We start from the raw sequence: 18,863 nt of genomic DNA, 5'->3' as shown, positions 1-18,863 counted from the left end.
CCGTCCTCACTCCCATTCTCAAAGCCTCTGACCTCCATTTCACCGTCCTCACTCCCCTTCTCAAAGCCGCTAGCCCCCATTTCACCGTCCTCACTCCCCTTCTCAAAGCCTCTAACCCCCATTTCACCGTCCTCACTCCCCTTCTCAAAGCCGCTGGCCCCCTTCTCACCGTCCTCACTCCCCTTCTCAAAGCCTCTGACCCCCATTTCACCGTCCTCACTCCCCTTCTCAAAGCCGCTAGCCCCCATTTCACCGTCCTCACTCCCCTTTTCAAAGCCGCTGGCCCCCTTCTCACCGTCCTCACTCCCGTTCTCAAAGCTGCTGGCCCCCATTTCACCGTCCTCACTCCCCTTCTCAAAGCCTCTGACCCCCTTCTCACCGTCCTCACTCCCCTTCTCAAAGCTGCTGGCCCCCATTTCACCGTCCTCACTCCCCTTCTCAAAGCCGCTAGCCCCCTTCTCACCGTCCTCACTCCCCTTCTCAAAGCCTCTGACCCCCATTTCACCGTCCTCACTCCCCTTCTCAAAGCCTCTGACCCCCATTTCACCGTCCTCACTCCCCTTCTCAAAGCCTCTGGCCCCATTTCACTCTCTGGACATACACACAGAGACCCAGACCCTGACAGGAGAAGTCTAGTCTTCCATTGACAATCAATGCATGATTTCATTAAAGGCCTAGTGCAGTCAAAAACGTGATTTCCTTGTGTTTTTATATATATTTCCACACTATGAGTTAGGAATAATACTGTGAGGTTGGGAAAACTATTACACATTTTTGTGTAAAGAGCCTGTTTTGGTGGGATGGACTTCTTTTCATTGTCCAACGAAAGGCTTACTTAGTTTCTTCTCATCAATGCAACAAAAATAAGAAATATAAAAAAATAACAATACGTAAATAAAGTAAAGTAAAGATAAATAACATAAAGTAAATGGCAGTAAAATGGTGACGTCACCAGGCTGTAAATAAGTCAACAGACCAATAAGAAAGCGAGTTCATAACCTTTCTGTCAATAACAGCTAGTGTTTAGTTTCCCCCTCCCCACTCAGACCACTCCCAGACAGTCCTAGCAAAATTCTTGCTTCAGAAATTGTTCTTTGCTAAAAAGCTACTTTTGTTTATTTTTGAAAATGTTATTTGTTTCCCAGAAATGATGTGATATTGAGATAAAAACAGCTGCATTTCACCTTTAAGAAAAAGCCATTCTAGTTGCTATACTCTTCACAAGTTCTGATTCGGCCCATACAGATGAAGCCCACGGGAAACGCAGCCAGCTGCAGTGTAGTGTACTTTACTGAGGAAGATGGGACGGTAAGTGGCAGTGGTATCCAGCCAGCCAGCCAGTCAGTAAGCCAGTCACCCAGCCAGTCAGTAAGCCAGTCAGTCACCCAGCCAGTCAGTAAGCCAGTCACCCAGCCAGTCAGTAAGCCAGTCACCCAGCCAGTCACCCAGCCAGTCAGTAAGCCAGTCCCCCAGCCAGTCAGTAAGCCAGTCACCCAGCCAGTAAGCCAGTCACCCAGCCAGTCAGTAAGCCAGTCAGTCACCCAGCCAGTCAGTAAGCCAGTCACCCAGCCAGTCAGTAAGCCAGCCAGCCAGCCAGTCAGTAAGCCAGTCCCCCAGCCAGTCAGTAAGCCGCTGGGTTGCTGCTGGGTTTTTGCCTGGCTTAACCAATTGGAGAGGTGGAGGGAGGGTGTCCGCCCAGGACTTTATGATTGGCCTGCTGTATGTTTCACTGGGTCAGCTGGTTTTCCAGTAAAGATGACCTTCTCTCAGCTCTGTACAGATAACAGGAATGGCTCTTCATTTGACTCATTCCCGCTGAAGTGTGTTTGGGGCAGCAGATGTTGAGCAGACTCAGTTTAACATCATTCCAGGGATGACCGGTGTCAGACTCAGTTTAACATCATTCCAGGGATGACCGGTGTCAGACTCAGTGTAACATAATTCCAGGGATGACCTGTGTCAGACTCAGTTTAACATCATTCCAGGGATGACCGGTGTCAGACTCAGTGTAACGTCATTCCAGGGATGACCGGTGTCAGACTCAGTGTAACATCATTCCAGGGATGACTGGTGTCAGACTCAGTGTAACAGGGTCTGGAGCAGGGTCTAGACGGGAGCAGGGCCTAGACGGGAGCAGGGTCTAGACGGGAGCAGAGCCTAGATGGGAGCAGGGCCTAGACGGGAGCAGGGTCTAGACGGGAGCAGGGCCTAGATGGGAGCAGGGCCTAGACGGGAGCAGGGCCTAGACGGGAGCAGGGTCTAAACGGGAGCAGGGTCTAGACGGGAGCAGGGCCTAGACGGGAGCAGGGTCTAGACGGGAGCAGGGTCTAGACGGGAGCAGGGTCTAAACGGGAGCAGGGCCTAGACGGGAGCAGGGTTTAGACGGGAGCAGGGTCTAAACGGGAGCAGGGTCTAGACGGGAGCAGGGCCTAGACGGGAGCAGGGTCTAGACGGGAGCAGGGTCTAGACGGGAGCAGGGTCTAAACGGGAGCAGGGCCTAGACGGGAGCAGGGTCTAAACGGGAGCAGGGTCTAGACGGGAGCAGGGCCTAGACGGGAGCAGGGTCTAGACGGGAGCAGGGTCTAGACGGGAGCAGAGCCTAGACGGGAGAAGGGTCTAGACGGGAGCAGGGTCTAGACGGGAGCAGGGCCTAGACGGGAGAAGGGTCTAGACGGGAGCAGGGCCTAGACGGGAGAAGGGTCTAGACGGGAGCAAATCAAATCAAATCAAATTTTATTTGTCACATACACATGGTTAGCAGATGTTAATGCGAGTGTAGTGAAATGCTTGTGCTTCTAGTTCCGACAATGCAGTAATAACCAACAAGTAATCTAACTAACAATTCCAAAACTACTGTCTTATACACCGTGTAAGGGGATAAAGAATATGTACATAAGGATATATGAATGAGTGATGGTACAGAGCAGCATAGGCAAGATACAGTAGATGGTATCGAGTACAGTTTATACATATGAGATGAGTATTTAAACAAAGTGGCATAGTTAAAGTGGCTAGTGATACATGTATTACATAAGGATACAGTCAATGATATAGAGTACAGTATATACGTATGCATATGAGATGAATAATGTAGGGTAAGTAACATTATATAAGGTAGCAGGGCCTAGACGGGAGAAGGGTCTAGACAGGAGCAGGGTCTGACGGGAGCAGGGCCTAGACGGGAGCAGGGCCTAGACGGGAGCAGGGTCTAGACAGGAGCAGGGCCTAGATGTGAGCAGGGCCTAGACGTGAGCAGGGTCTGACGGGAGCAGGGCCTAGACGTGAGCAGGGTCTAGACGTGAGCAGGGTCTAGACGGGAGCAGGGCCTAGACGGGAGAAGGGCCTAGACGGGAGAAGGGTCTAGACGGGAGCAGGGTCTAGACGGGAGCAGGGCCTAGACGGGAGCAGGGCCTAGACGGGAGAAGGGTCTAGACGGGAGCAGGGTCTAAACGGGAGCAGGGTCTAGACGGGAGCAGGGCCTAGACGGGAGCAGGGTCTAGACGGGAGCAGGGTCTAGACGGGAGCAGGGTCTAAACGGGAGCAGGGCCTAGACGGGAGCAGGGTTTAGACGGGAGCAGGGTCTAAACGGGAGCAGGGTCTAGACGGGAGCAGGGCCTAGACGGGAGCAGGGTCTAGACGGGAGCAGGGTCTAGACGGGAGCAGGGTCTAAACGGGAGCAGGGCCTAGACGGGAGCAGGGTCTAAACGGGAGCAGGGTCTAGACGGGAGCAGGGCCTAGACGGGAGCAGGGTCTAGACGGGAGCAGGGTCTAGACGGGAGCAGAGCCTAGACGGGAGAAGGGTCTAGACGGGAGCAGGGTCTAGACGGGAGCAGGGCCTAGACGGGAGAAGGGTCTAGACGGGAGCAGGGCCTAGACGGGAGAAGGGTCTAGACGGGAGCAAATCAAATCAAATCAAATTTTATTTGTCACATACACATGGTTAGCAGATGTTAATGCGAGTGTAGTGAAATGCTTGTGCTTCTAGTTCCGACAATGCAGTAATAACCAACAAGTAATCTAACTAACAATTCCAAAACTACTGTCTTATACACCGTGTAAGGGGATAAAGAATATGTACATAAGGATATATGAATGAGTGATGGTACAGAGCAGCATAGGCAAGATACAGTAGATGGTATCGAGTACAGTTTATACATATGAGATGAGTATTTAAACAAAGTGGCATAGTTAAAGTGGCTAGTGATACATGTATTACATAAGGATACAGTCAATGATATAGAGTACAGTATATACGTATGCATATGAGATGAATAATGTAGGGTAAGTAACATTATATAAGGTAGCAGGGCCTAGACGGGAGAAGGGTCTAGACAGGAGCAGGGTCTGACGGGAGCAGGGCCTAGACGGGAGCAGGGCCTAGACGGGAGCAGGGTCTAGACAGGAGCAGGGCCTAGATGTGAGCAGGGCCTAGACGTGAGCAGGGTCTGACGGGAGCAGGGCCTAGACGTGAGCAGGGTCTAGACGTGAGCAGGGTCTAGACGGGAGCAGGGCCTAGACGGGAGAAGGGCCTAGACGGGAGAAGGGTCTAGACGGGAGCAGGGTCTAGACGGGAGCAGGGCCTAGACGGGAGCAGGGCCTAGACGGGAGAAGGGTCTAGACGGGAGCAGGGCCTAGACGGGAGCAGGGTCTAGACGGGAGAAGGGTCTAGACGGGAGCAGGGTCTAGACGGGAGCAGGGTCTAGACGGGAGCAGGGTCTAGACGGGAGCAGGGCCTAGACGGGAGCAGGGCCTAGACGGGAGCAGGGTCTAGACGGGAGCAGGGTCTAGACGGGAGCAGGGCCTAGACGGGAGAAGGGTCTAGACGGGAGCAGGGTCTAGACGGGAGCAGGGTCTAGACAGGAGCAGGGCCTAGATGTGAGCAGGGCCTAGACGTGAGCAGGGCCTAGACGTGAGCAGGGTCTAAACGGGAGCAGGGTCTAGACGGGAGCAGGGTCTAGACGGGAGCAGGGCCTAGACGGGAGCAGGGCCTAGACGGGAGCAGGGTCTAGGCGGGAGTGTCCTTGGTGGAATGAGTTTATGAGCGGAGGAGTCAAGGAGAAATGTCCTTGAGGGCCACAGTTGTACACACACACACACACACTCCCTCTCTTTCTCTCAGTTGCTTATTGTGTATTCTCTTGAAGTACAAAGTAACACCCAGCTGACCTTGACTACCCAGGTGCTTTTCTTCAGTCCACCTCCAGGTTATCTCCCAAACACCCACATTTGTCTCATCCAATGTTACAAGAATTTAACATTACTCCTGGTTGTTCTCTCCATTCTCCTCTGCCAAAAACAGCAAATGATCTTCAGGGACCTTGGGAAGGCTAGCCGTTGGGTTATCTGCTGTGTTCTGTCTCCGCTCCCCTCGGCTGCTCTGACAGAAGACATCAGAACAGAGAGATGCCAGAGCAGGGGGATGGCTGCCTTGTGTTCCTCTCACACAGATCCTCACAGGACTTTATCATATTACACTCAGCCAGCGGAGAACACACAGGTCACCACCCCTCAGCTCAGCTCTGCTCTGCTCTCCACTCAACCCTCCACCATGCCCTGGCCAGAGAGAGAGAGAGAGAGAGAGAGAGAGAGAGAAATGCTGGGTTCTCAATACACTGAGAGAAAGACAGCGAGACAAGAGACAACTGGACATACCAGTGATCATGCTGGGATACTGATTTATGGGTGTCTCTGACAGAGGTAGGGGTGTACAGAGGGAGGAGAGAGACAGAGTGATTCAGGGGGATTGGGTGGTGGGGGTTGTATCCAAAAGAAGAGAAGGGAGAATTGGGAGGAAGTCCATTTTTAAAGAAGAAGGAGGGAAGGTAAGAAGGAGAGTGGGAGGTGATGAGGGAGGACAGGAATATGGAGCTAAAGCAATGGGGGGAAGGATGGAGAGACAAAGAGATGATGGAGAGGGTGTGAGGACGGAGAGAGAATACAGAGGAGGAGGATGAGTGATGGAGCTGGAGGGAGAAAACAGAGAGAAGGAGAGAATGGGGATGAAAGGAGAGACAGCGGACTAAATCTGTAGTGATGAATCTGAGCTGCTCAGAGTTATACGGTGTCATGGGGGGGGGGGGGGGTTCTGAGTGGTCCGTGTAAGTTCATGTTTCAGTGTGTGTGTGTGTGTCAGTGTCTACATACTGTACGTCTGTGTGTGTGTGTGTGTCAGTGTCTACATACTGTATGTCTACGTGTGTGTGTGTGTGTCAGTGTCTACATACTGTACGTCTGTGTGTGTGTGTGTGTCTGTCTACATACTGTACGTCTACGTGTGTGTGTGTGTGTGTGTGTGTGTGTGTGTTGGTGTGTAGCATTATACTCAGGTTCTCCTCGGTCTCCTCGGTCGTACTTGTTGCTATCTCAGCTAAAGCAAACTAATCAAACATGTCTTCCCAGTTAGACAGAGCACGGTAGCCCCTCTCCTAACCATAACCCAGTTGGTCTTAAGGCAGGGGGAGACCACCCTGCACTTGGTTATGAGGCGTCCTTTGATGTGGCTAGGGGCATATGTGTGGTGTGCTGGGTATAGTCCCCTCCTTCAACACACTCACAAAACACACTTTAACTGCCTCCTGTGTGGCGTCACTGCACATAGCCTTGAACCAGTGGGATATACAGGGAACACACGCACACACACACACCCACACACTCACATGCACACACACGCACACACACACACACACACACGCACACACACACACACACACACACTCACATGCTTGTGCTCGCCCACATACACAGAGCAAGCGAGAGAAAGTGACACCATCCCCTGTGCCAGGCTTTGCCAGTCTGGAGCCTTCTGGTCACCCCGGGGGAAGGAACATCTGCCCCAGGTTTAAACCATGCCTTCATTTGCCAATTAAGTTGAAAAGTTAAAGGGGAGTAATTACAGAGAATTGCTGAACACTTGGTTCTAACCTTATTTTCCAACTACATGGCATGGCGTGTGTGTGAGTATGTGTCTGAGGACGATTTTCCCTTGTCGAAAAATTGCACGCAACAGTTAGTCACCAAGCCAATCCAAACCATGCTTACAGGACACAAAGCCGAATGATTCAGTCAGATCAGTCATCAGCTGTAAAACTTACCCCATCCAGAACATTCCATTTGATGTTTCCAGTGAAAATGGAGGAGTGTGAAAATCCTGTTTGGAAGGAGACCTGTGAGACAAAGTGGAGAACATTGAAACTTAGTCATATTTAAAGTGGAACTGACAGCATTTTAGCGACGTTAAATGTTATTAAAATGTGTTCATATACACCCCCAGGAAGAATATGACACCTTTCTTTACATTCTCTAACAAGCAAGCACTTAAATATGGTCATTTTCACATTTCCTTAAAATCACAGAATGTTTGGGAATTACGTTTAGCAAAGCATTTGTGAAAATCCAATAGCGTGAAGCATGGTGGTGGTGGCAGCATCCCTACGGTGAAGCATGGTGGTGGTGGCAGCATCCCTACGGTGAAGCATGGTGGTGGTGGCAGCATCCCTACGGTGAAGCATGGTGGTGGTGGCAGCATCCCTACGGTGAAGCATGGTGGTGGTGGCAGCATCCCTACGGTGAAGCATGGTGGTGGCGGCGGCATCATGCTGTGGGGATGTTTTCAGCAGCAGGGACTGGGAGACTAGTCAGGATCGAGGCAAAGATGAACGGCGCAAAGTACAGAGAGATCCATGATGAAAACCTCCTCCAGACCGCTCAGGACCTCAGACTGGGGTGAAGGTTCACTTTCCAACAGGACAACGACTCTAAGCACACAGCCCAGACAACGCAGGAGTGGCAAGTCTCGGACAAGTCTCGGAATGTCCTTGAGTGGCCCAGCCAGAGCCCGGACTTGAACCCATTCTAATATATCTGAGGAGACCTGAAAATAGCTGTGCAGTGACGCTCCCCATCCAACCTGACAGAGCTTGAGAGGATCTGCAGAGAATAATGGGAGAAACTCCCCAAATACAGGTGTACCAAGCCTGTAGCATCATACCCAAGAAGACTCAAGGCTGTAATCGCTGCCAAAGGTGCTTCAACAAAGTACTAAGTAAAGGGTCTGAATTCTTATGTAAATGAGATGTTTACGTTACTGTAGGGTCCTCTACCCTCCCTACTGTATGGTCCTCTACCCTCCCTACTGTATGGTCCTCTACCCTCCCTACTGTAGGGTCCTCTACCCTCCTTACTGTATGGTCCTCTACCCTCCCTACTGTATGGTCCTCTACCCTCCTTACTGTATGGTCCTCTACCCTCCCTACTGTATGGTCCTCTACACTCCCTACTGTATGGTCCTCTACCCTCCCTACTGTAGGGTCCTCTACCCTCCCTACTGTATGGTCCTCTACCCTCCCTACTGTATGGTCCTCTACCCTCCCTACTGTATGGTCCTCTACCCTCCCTACTGTAGGGTCCTCTACCCTCCTTACTGTATGGTCCTCTACCCTCCCTACTGTATGGTCCTCTACCCTCCCTACTGTAGGGTCCTCTACCCTCCTTACTGTATGGTCCTAAACCCTCCCTACTGTATTGTCCTCTACCCTCCCTACTGTAGGGTCCTCTACCCTCCTTACTGTATGGTCCTAAACCCTCCCTACTGTATGGTCCTCTACCCTCCCTACTGTATGGTCCTCTACCCTCCCTACTGTATGGTCCTCTACCCTCCCTACTGTATTATCCTCTACCCTCCCTACTGTATGGTCCTCTACCCTCCATACTGTATGGTCTACCCTCCCTACTGTAGGGTCCTCTACCCTCCATACTGTATGGTCCTCTACCCTCCCTACTGTAGGGTCCTCTACCCTCCCTACTGTAGGGTCCTCTACCCTCCCTACTGTAGGGTCCTCTACCCTCCATACTGTAGGGTCCTCTACCCTCCCTACTGTAGGGTCCTCTACCCTCCCTACTGTAGGGTCCTCTACCCTCCTTACTGTAGGGTCCTCTACCCTCCCTACTGTAGGGTCCTCTACCCTCCCTACTGTATGGTCCTCTACCCTCCATACTGTATGGTCCTCTACCCTCCCTACTGTATGGTCCGCTACCCTCCATACTGTATGGTCTACCCTTCCTACTGTAGGGTCCTCTACCCTCCCTACTGTATGGTCCTCTACCCTCCCTACTGTATGGTCCTCTACCCTCCCTACTGTAGGGTCCTCTACCCTCCCTACTGTATGGTCCTCTACCCTCCCTACTGTATGGTCCTCTACCCTCCCTACTGTATGGTCCTCTACCCTCCCTACTGTAGGGTCCTCTACCCTCCTTACTGTATGGTCCTCTACCCTCCCTACTGTATGGTCCTCTACCCTCCCTACTGTAGGGTCCTCTACCCTCCTTACTGTATGGTCCTAAACCCTCCCTACTGTATTGTCCTCTACCCTCCCTACTGTAGGGTCCTCTACCCTCCTTACTGTATGGTCCTAAACCCTCCCTACTGTATGGTCCTCTACCCTCCCTACTGTATGGTCCTCTACCCTCCCTACTGTATGGTCCTCTACCCTCCCTACTGTATGGTCCTCTACCCTCCCTACTGTATGGTCCTCTACCCTCCCTACTGTATGGTCCTCTACCCTCCCTACTGTATGGTCCTCTACCCTCCCTACTGTATGGTCCTCTACCCTCCATACTGTATGGTCTACCCTCCCTACTGTAGGGTCCTCTACCCTCCCTACTGTATGGTCCTCTACCCTCCCTACTGTATGGTCCTCTACCCTCCCTACTGTATGGTCCTCTACCCTCCATACTGTATGGTCTACCCTCCCTACTGTATGGTCCTCTACCCTCCATACTGTAGGGTCCTCTACCCTCCCTACTGTATGGTCCTCTACCCTCCATACTGTATGGTCCTCTACCCTCCCTACTGTAGGGTCCTCTACCCTCCATACTGTATGGTCTACCCTCCCTACTGTATGGTCCTCTACCCTCCCTACTGTATGGTCCGCTACCCTCCATACTGTATGGTCTACCCTTCCTACTGTAGGGTCCTCTACCCTCCCTACTGTATGGTCCTCTACCCTCCCTACTGTATGGTCCTCTACCCTCCATACTGTATGGTCCTCTACCCTCCCTACTGTATGGTCCTCTACCCTCCCTACTGTATGGTCCTCTACCCTCCATACTGTATGGTCTACCCTCCCTACTGTATGGTCCTCTACCCTCCATACTGTAGGGTCCTCTACCCTCCCTACTGTATGGTCATCTACCCTCCATACTGTATGGTCCTCTACCCTCCCTACTGTAGGGTCCTCTACCCTCCATACTGTATGGTCTACCCTCCCTACTGTATGGTCCTCTACCCTCCCTACTGTATGGTCCTCTACCCTCCATACTGTATGGTCTACCCTCCCTACTGTATGGTCCTCTACCCTCCCTACTGTAGGGTCCTCTACCCTCCATACTGTATGGTCTACCCTCCCTACTGTATGGTCCTCTACCCTCCCTACTGTATTATCCTCTACCCTCCCTACTGTATGGTCCTCTACCCTCCATACTGTATGGTCTACCCTCCCTACTGTAGGGTCCTCTACCCTCCATACTGTATGGTCCTCTACCCTCCCTACTGTATGGTCCTCTACCCTCCCTACTGTATGGTCCTCTACCCTCCATACTGTAGGGTCCTCTACCCTCCCTACTGTATGGTCGTCTACCCTCCCTACTGTAGGGTCCTCTACCCTCCCTACTGTATGGTCCTCTACCACCTGGGCTTCAATCCCCACTGAGTTTATTTTCATCAGGTCATTCCTCATGTATCTGTCTCTGACGTACCTTTCTAACAACAAACTAAACAATGTTTGAAATAAGTGTGTGTTCACTAAACCAAAGTCCAGGCTGTTTTCTGAAAGGGATTGGTGTATTGGTTGCTACCATTATTAGATGATGTTTGGGGTGCTGTATTACATTATGGAGATAATATAAACTGTATTAAATGATAGAGATTATACAAGATCTATTAAATTATAGAGATTATACAATCTTTTTAAAATAGTAGAGATAATACAAGATCTATTAAATGATAGAGATTATACAAGATCTATTAAATTATAGAGATTATACAATCTTTTTAAAATAGTAGAGATAATACAAGATCTATTAAATGATAGAGATTATACAAACTGTATTAAATGATAGAGATTATACAAGCTGTATTAAATGATAGAGATTATACAAGCTGTATTAAATTATAGAGATTATACAAACTGTATTAAATGATAGAGATTATACAAACTGTATTAAATGATAGAGATTATACAAACTGTATTAAATGATAGAGATTATACAAGCTGTATTAAATGACAGAGATTATACAAGATGTATTAAATGGTAGAGATTATACAAGATCTATTAAATGATAGAGATTATACAAACTGTATAAAATGATAGAGATTATACAAACTGTATTAAATGATAGAGATTATACAAACTGTATTAAATGACAGAGATTATACAAGCTGTATTAAATGATAGAGATTATACAAGATCTATTAAATGATAGAGATTATACAAACTGTATAAAATGATAGAGATTATACAAACTGTATTAAATGATAGAGATTATACAAGCTGTATTAAATGACAGAGATTATACAAGATGTATTAAATGGTAGAGATTATACAAGATGTATTAAATGATAGAGATTATACAAACTGTATTAAATGACAGAGATTATACAAACTGTATTAAATGATAGAGATTATACAAGATCTATTAAATGATAGAGATTATACAAACTGTATTAAATTATAGAGATTATACAAACTGTATTAAATGATAGAGGTTATACAAACTGTATTAAATGATAGAGATTATACAAGCTGTATTAAATGATAGAGATTATACAAGCTGTATTAAATGATAGAGATTATACAAACTGTATTAAATGATAGAGATTATACAAGATCTATTACATTATAGAGATTATACAAGCTGTATTAAATGATAGAGATTATACAAGCTGTATTAAATGATAGAGATTATACAAGCTGTATTAAATGACAGAGATTATACAAGATGTATTAAATGGTAGAGATTATACAAGATGTATTAAATGATAGAGATTATACAAACTGTATTAAATGACAGAGATTATACAAACTGTATTAAATGATAGAGATTATACAAGATCTATTAAATGATAGAGGTTATACAAACTGTATTAAATGATAGAGATTATACAAGCTGTATTAAATGATAGAGATTATACAAGCTGTATTAAATGATAGAGATTATACAAACTGTATTAAATGATAGAGATTATACAAAATCTATTAAATTATAGAGATTATACAAACTGTATTAAATGATAGAGATTATACAAACTGTATTAAATGATAGAGATTAAACAAGCCCCTGAGCTGAATACAGTGGAACCAGGTGATGAAATCCTTTTTGCGTTTGCCCTGTTTCTCGCGAGGATATTTTTATGCTGTGATTTTGGGAGGCTTTATTTGAAAGCCGTGATAATTTAAATTCCCGCTCTTGATTGGATTTTGTGTGTTCATGTGTGTGTGTGTGTGTGTGTGTGTATGTGTGTGTGTGTGTGTGTGTGGGTATGTTTGTGTGTGTGTGTGGGTATGTTTGTGTGTGTGTCATGGGGAGTGTGAGAGAGCTCTTGGATGTCAGGATATAGTGTGAGGGGTGAAGGACTCTCTGTTGTAAGACTCTCCCCTAGGAGAATCCCCTTCCCTTCTTCCTCCTCCTCTCCCTCCCTTCTTCCTCTCCTCTTCTTCCTCCTCCTCCCCCCCCTTCTCTTCCTCCTCCTCTCTCTCCCTTCTTCCCGTCCTCTTCTTGCTCCTCCTCCCTTCTTCCTCCTCTTCTCCCCTCCCCTCCTCTCCTCTTCTTCCTCCTCGTCTCCCCCTCCCCTCCTTTCCTCTTCTTCCTCCTCTTCTCCTCCTCCCCTCCTCTCCTCTTCTTACTCCTCGTCTCCCCCTCCCCTCCTTTCCTCTTCTTCCTCCCCTCTCCCTTCCTCATCCTTCCCTCTGTGAGATGCACAATGCTGGGAAGAAATGTGTGTCATTAATGTAGGAGACAGAAATAACGGGCTAATAATGGGCTCAAGCAGCCTCTGAAATCATTTTCCATATCAGTGTAACTGTATGGGCCCTGTGGGGGAGTAAATCAGATTTTCTCCTCTCTGTGCCAATGGGAAACATCATGGGAAAGAAAACAGATTGGGTTGTTGGGAGATGGGCTGACGCAGCTGTGGGCGGCTTCGCTTTGTGTGTGTGTTTGTGTGCGCGTGTGTTTGTGGAAAGAGAGTGTGTGTGCGCATGTTTGTGTGTGTGTACGTGTGTATGTGTGTGGAGAGAGAGTGAGTGTATGTGTGAGTGTGTGTGTACGTGTGTACGTGTGTATGTGTGTGGAGAGAGAGTGTGTGTGTGTGTTTCTGTGTGTGGAGAGAGTGTGTGTGTGTGTGTGTGTGTGTGTGTGTGTGTGTGTGTGTGTGTGTGTGTGTGTGTGTGTGTGTGTGTGTGTGTGTGTGTGTGTGTGAAAGAGAGGTACAGAATGAGATGGATGAGCCCACTATGGTAATCATAACTTCATGGCTGAGAAATAAGGACTCTGGCCCCCAACAACGGCCCTGAAAGCATCTCCTGTAACAATGGGTCAGTCAACAAGCACACTCACCAAAGTTTAGACAGATAACAAATGATTCTCCTTGAGGATTGTATCGCTGCCCTGTATACAAAAGAAGGCTACTCTGCCCCTCTGCTAAATTTCAGCAAATGTCAGCCGTTTATGGTGCAGTTTAGAGAGGGGTTGTGTTTTGTCTGGTAAAAAAGGAGGCACTAATGCTGTTTTAGCAGGTGGTGAAGAGTGGAATGTAATAAAGTTACACTGTGTTGTAAATAACAAAGTATGTTTGGAGAGAAAACACGCTGTGTAGTGAGAGTCTGGTCCATTCTGGAGAAACATGGCCTTTTCTGTGATGTTAACAGTGCTCTAAAAGTGTTGAGCAAAAGACAGAGAAGGTGAGAGAGAGAGAGGGAGAGAGAGAGAGAGAAGAGGGAGCGCTAGAGCGAGAGAGAGGGAGGAAGAGAAGGAGAGAGAGAGAGAGAGCTAGAGATTGAGAGGGAGGGAAAGGGAGAGAGAGCGAGAGCGAGGGAGAGAGAGAGAGGGAGGGAAAGGGAGAGAAAGAGCGAGGGAAAGGGAGAGAGAGAGCGAGGGAGAGAGAGAAAGAGAAAGAGAGAGAGAGAGAGAGAGGGAGAGAGAGAGAGAGAGAGAGAGAGAGAGAGAAGAGAGGGAGCGCTAGAGCGAGAGAGAGAGGGAAAGGGAGGGAGAGAGCGAGGGAGAGAGAGAGAGAGAGAGAGAGAGAGAGAGAGAGAAAAAGGGAGAGGCCTTTTCTGTTATATTTAGAGAGACTTTTTTCTTTTAGTGCTGTAATTCATTATACGTCTCCACCTCTGGCCTTCCATGTCTGTCTACAGCCAGACTCGTCCTTACTCACTGTGTGTGTGTGTGTGTGCATGCATGTGTGGGTGTGGAGGGAGGAAACAGGGCTTAGGCTCATTTGTCCTGGTTGTCCCTCCTGGCCCCCACCTCCTGTGTCCCAGCCTGGAATGCATCTCTGTCTCCCCAGAGAGTAAAGGAGTGTGACTCAGCACCCTGCTCTGCTTTCACACACAGATCCAGACTCCCATGCCTCTGTCCCAGCCCTACTCCCAGCCCTACTCCCAGCCCTACTCCCAGCCCTTCTCCCAGCCCTACTCCCATCCCTTCTCCCATCCCTTCTCCCAGCCCTACTCCCATCCCTTCTCCCAGCCCTACTCCCAGCCCTTCTCCCAGCCCTACTCCCATCCCTTCTCCCATCCCTTCTCCCAGCCCTACTCCCATCCCTTCTCCCAGCCCTACTCCCAGCCCTACTCCCAGCCCTTCTCCCAGCCCTACTCCCATCCCTTCTCCCATCCCTTCTCCCATCCCTTCTCCCAGCCCTACTCCCAGCCCTTCTCCCAGCCCTACTCCCATCCCTTCTCCCATCCCTTCTCCCAGCCCTACTCCCATCCCTTCTCCCAGCCCTTCTCCCAGCCCTACTCCCATCCCTTCTCCCAGCCCTACTCCCAGCCCTACTCCCATCCCTTCTCCTAGCCCTACTCCCATCCCTACTCCCAGCCCTACTCCCAGCCCTACTCCCAGCCCTGAAAGCTCAAAGCTCTTATTGTCTGTGAAACGCCACACATCCCGGTCTTCTGCAAATATCTACCCCCGCGCTGTGTGCCCATAAAACGTGTCTTCAGCAGGAACCCGTCCAGACAGCCATTCCCGACGTTCCTGTCTGTTTTCCCCACAGTTGGCACAGTGGTGAGAGTGTTTGAGCGGGCGGCGGATGAGACCATTTCTTGACAATGAGAAACCTGTGTGAGCAGAGGCAGAAGGTTTATAAATGATTCATTATATTAAAAGAGAATCTGACTGCCTCGGGAGAGGAGGGCGCTGTAGGTATGAGAACACAGCATGTGTTCCCCCCATCACACTGTCAGGGCTGTCCAGATGTGTTTTCCCCTCCCTCCCTCTCTCACACACACACACACACACACACACACACACACACACACACACACACACACACACACACACACACACACACACACACACACACACACACACACACACAGAGAGAGAGAGAGAGAGAGAGAGTTAAAGGCTATTATGTTGGTAGGATGTGTGTGTCTCATCAGAGAATGCCATGTACTCCACCCTCTACACACACTATAACAGGATCCCATACAGCCTTTATCCACCTATTGGCTGTTCTCTGTCTCTCTGGCATCAAGGAGTGTGTGTGTGTGTGTGTGTGTGTGGCAGCATTGTCTGTATCCAGAACTAGATGAGGCGTATAGCCAACACAGGAGCAGCCAGGAGAGCTCATTTGTTTGGGATTAGAATCTCTCATCCTGATCATGTAAAGAACTATATTGTCTAAACAGCTGGCTGAGGTGGGTGGTGAGCTTCGGTTGACCTTTTCTAAGACAATTTTATTTGCATAGCACTTTGGGAAAAACATCCCAGAATCCTTTCCACCTCTTTCAGTCCCCTGGATTCACGAGCGAGTGGCTGACCACGAAGGCACTCAACAAACACAGACTGTCAAATCAGAGACACCCACTACACACACACACACACACACACACACACACACACACACACACACACACACACACACACACACACACACACACACGCACACACACACACACACACACACACACACACACACACACACACACACACACACACACACACGTGCAGGCACACACGCACACACACAAACGCACACACACACAAACGCGCAGGCACACACACACACACACAAACGCACACACACAAACGCGCAGGCACACACACACACACACACACAAACGTGCAGGCACACACGCACACACACACACACAAACGCACACACACAAACGCGCAGGCACACACACACACACACACAAACACACAAACGCGCAGGCACATACACACACACACACACACACACACACACACACACACACACACACACACTCCTCAAACCTTATCTCCACCAATACACTCACTAATTTCTCTCCTTCTCTCCTGTATATTACCTCTCTACTGTACACACCCTTTTCCCCTCTCTCCTGTATATTACCTCTCTACTGTACACACCCTTCTCCCCTCTGTCCCTCTCTACCTCTCGCGCCCTCTGTCTGTTTCTCCCTCTCACGCCCTCTGTCCCTCTCTCTCTCTCTACCTCTCGCGCCCTCTCTCCCTCTCTATCTCCCGCGCCCTCTCTCCCTCTCTCTCTCTCGCGCCCTCTGTCCGTTTCTCCCCCGCTCTGACCACATCCACTAAAGTCCCTCCACAGGCACGCAGTGTGCAGAGTGTTGGAGGCGTGTAGTGCTGACACTTTCCCCCAGCCCTCCAGTCCTGCTCTGGCCTGGCTCCAGCTACAGCCTGGCTCTCTGGTTCTGATCAGACGGGCCCCCGCGCTCCAGTCCCTGGGGGGTCCAACTCTCCCACTCCACCCCCTCCAGAACACAAAGAGAGAGGGGGCCAGCTAAACTCTTGTCCTCCCACCACAGTTGTTTCCAAACCAACAGGAATTTGGCTACCAGTTCCTTTAATGTTTTCAAGATGACTCTGACTGTTCTGAGGAAATCCCCCCATTTTAGTAGCCATTTGAAATTCCTTTTTGTTTTTATTGCGAGGAAGTACGCACCGAGTTCCTCAGTCGGCTCCCAGGCTTCGTTCTGTGCAGTCTGTCAGTCAGTCTCTCTCTCTCTAGTGACTTTTCCAGGGTTGAGTTGCTGGGTTCAACTGTTTGTCTGGGAGTATTTCTGCAGTCTGGTTAGTTTCAGTGTTCGTCTGGGTTCCTGTATTACTGTGACATGGTATTACTGTGATAGGACACGTCTGTTGTTCTGAAATCAACTGAAGGACAGGATTGGAATATTCCACTGACAAGAGAGCAAAGAGTCTGCTGCCACTAACAGTATGTTCTTACTGGGTAAGTAGAGACTGGACTCTCTCCTTCTATTTCAATTCAATGGGCTATGACTCTCTCTCTCTCTCTCTCTCTCTCTCTCGTCTTGTCTTAATGTGGCAGATGCCAGTCAGCCAGCCAGTCAGCCAGCCAGCCAGTCAGTCAGCCACGGGTTGGTTCGCTACTTCACCTTGTTTCTGACTCACAAAGTTCACAAAGACAAAGTTCCTGGAGAAAAAAATAACTTTTCTGACTTTAATGTTTGATCACTCAGCTCTTCCTTCTATTGATTCAGTCTGAGAGAGGAAGGGAGGGGCTTTATTTTCTTGGCCTAGATGACAGGAGAAACGTTGGGGAGTATAATCATAAGCACACGCTGTATACTGAAGGTTACACATACTGCCTCGTGATATTGACTGTTGACTGACTGTGGGAACACAGTGGGTTTGTCTCCCATTCCTCCTCAGATAGTTGGCAGATGGAGTGATTCACAGCTCTGCATTGTGTCTGTTTTAGAGACATCTGTGTGGTGTGTGTAGATATGTGTGGTGTCTGTAGATATGTGTTGTGTGTGAAGATCTGTGTGTGTGTGTGTGTGTGTGTGTGTGAGAACTTGGAGTGTGTATGTGTCTCTCTTCTCCCTCTCTCCTCTCTCTCTCCTCTCCTCCCTCTCTCTTCTTTCCCTCTCCTTTCTCCTCTCCTCCCTCTCTCCTCTCCTCCCTCCCTCTCTCTTCTCCTCCCTCTCTCCTCTCTTCCCCTCTCATCTCCTCTCTCCTCCCTCTCTCCTCTCCCCCTCCCTCTCTCCTCTCCTCCCTCTCTCCTCTCTTCCCGCTCTCATCTCCTCTCTCTCTAATTCCCCTCTCCTCTCCTCCCTCTCCTCTCCCCCCTCCCTCCTCGCTCTCTCCTCCCTCTCCTCTCTCCTCTCCTCCCTCTCTCCTCTCCTCCCTCCCTCCCTCTTTCTTCTTTCCCTCTCCTCTCTCTTCTCCTCCCTCTCTCCTCTCCTCTCCTCCCTCCATCTATTTTCTTTCCCTCTCCTCTCTCCTCTCCCTCTTTCTGATCTGTGCTGACCAGTGAGCTATGGAGAGCAGGTTGATGCAGTCAGCCTTCCACTCAGCCAGCCTTCCACTCAGCCAGCCTTCCACTCAGCCAGCCAGCCTTCCACTCAGCCAGCCTTCCACTCAGCCAGCCTTCCACCCAGACAGCCTTCCACTCAGCCAGCCTTCCACTCAGCTAGCCTTCCACTCAGCCAGCCTTCCACTCAGCCAGCCTTCCACTCAGCCAGCCTTCCACTAAGCCAGCCTTCCACTCAGCTAGCCTTCCACTCAGCCAGCCTTCCACTCAGCCAGCCTTCCACTCAGCTAGCCTTCCACTCAGCCAGCCTTCCATCCAGTCAGCCAACCAGTCAGTCAGTCAGTCATCCAGTCAGTCAGCCAG

The 18,863-nt window shown here is 49.5% G+C and overlaps 1 protein-coding gene across 13 annotated transcripts in view; it reads left to right on the top strand.

The window, feature by feature from the left end:
- Positions 1-18,863, top strand: part of bahcc1a (BAH domain and coiled-coil containing 1a) — a 184,493-nt gene that overhangs the window by 44,164 nt on the left and 121,466 nt on the right. For 2 of the 13 annotated variants that reach the window (XM_090197414.1, XM_090197413.1), the window contains exon 1: positions 17,154-17,453. The exons of the other annotated variants lie outside the window; for them this stretch is intronic. In XM_090197414.1, the coding sequence (XP_090053540.1) occupies positions 17,441-17,453 (13 nt within the window). In that variant the 5' untranslated portion in view covers positions 17,154-17,440. Of the gene's footprint in view, positions 1-17,153; positions 17,454-18,863 lie in introns of those variants that run through there. 13 annotated transcript variants of the gene reach the window in all.

Source organism: Oncorhynchus mykiss, chromosome 13, assembly GCF_057628025.1.
Source record: "Oncorhynchus mykiss isolate SJ-2025 chromosome 13, ASM5762802v1, whole genome shotgun sequence".
Classification (NCBI taxonomy): domain Eukaryota; kingdom Metazoa; phylum Chordata; class Actinopteri; order Salmoniformes; family Salmonidae; genus Oncorhynchus; species Oncorhynchus mykiss.
Note: the sequence above shows the minus strand (reverse complement) of the source record. Positions and strands in the feature narration are given on the sequence as shown.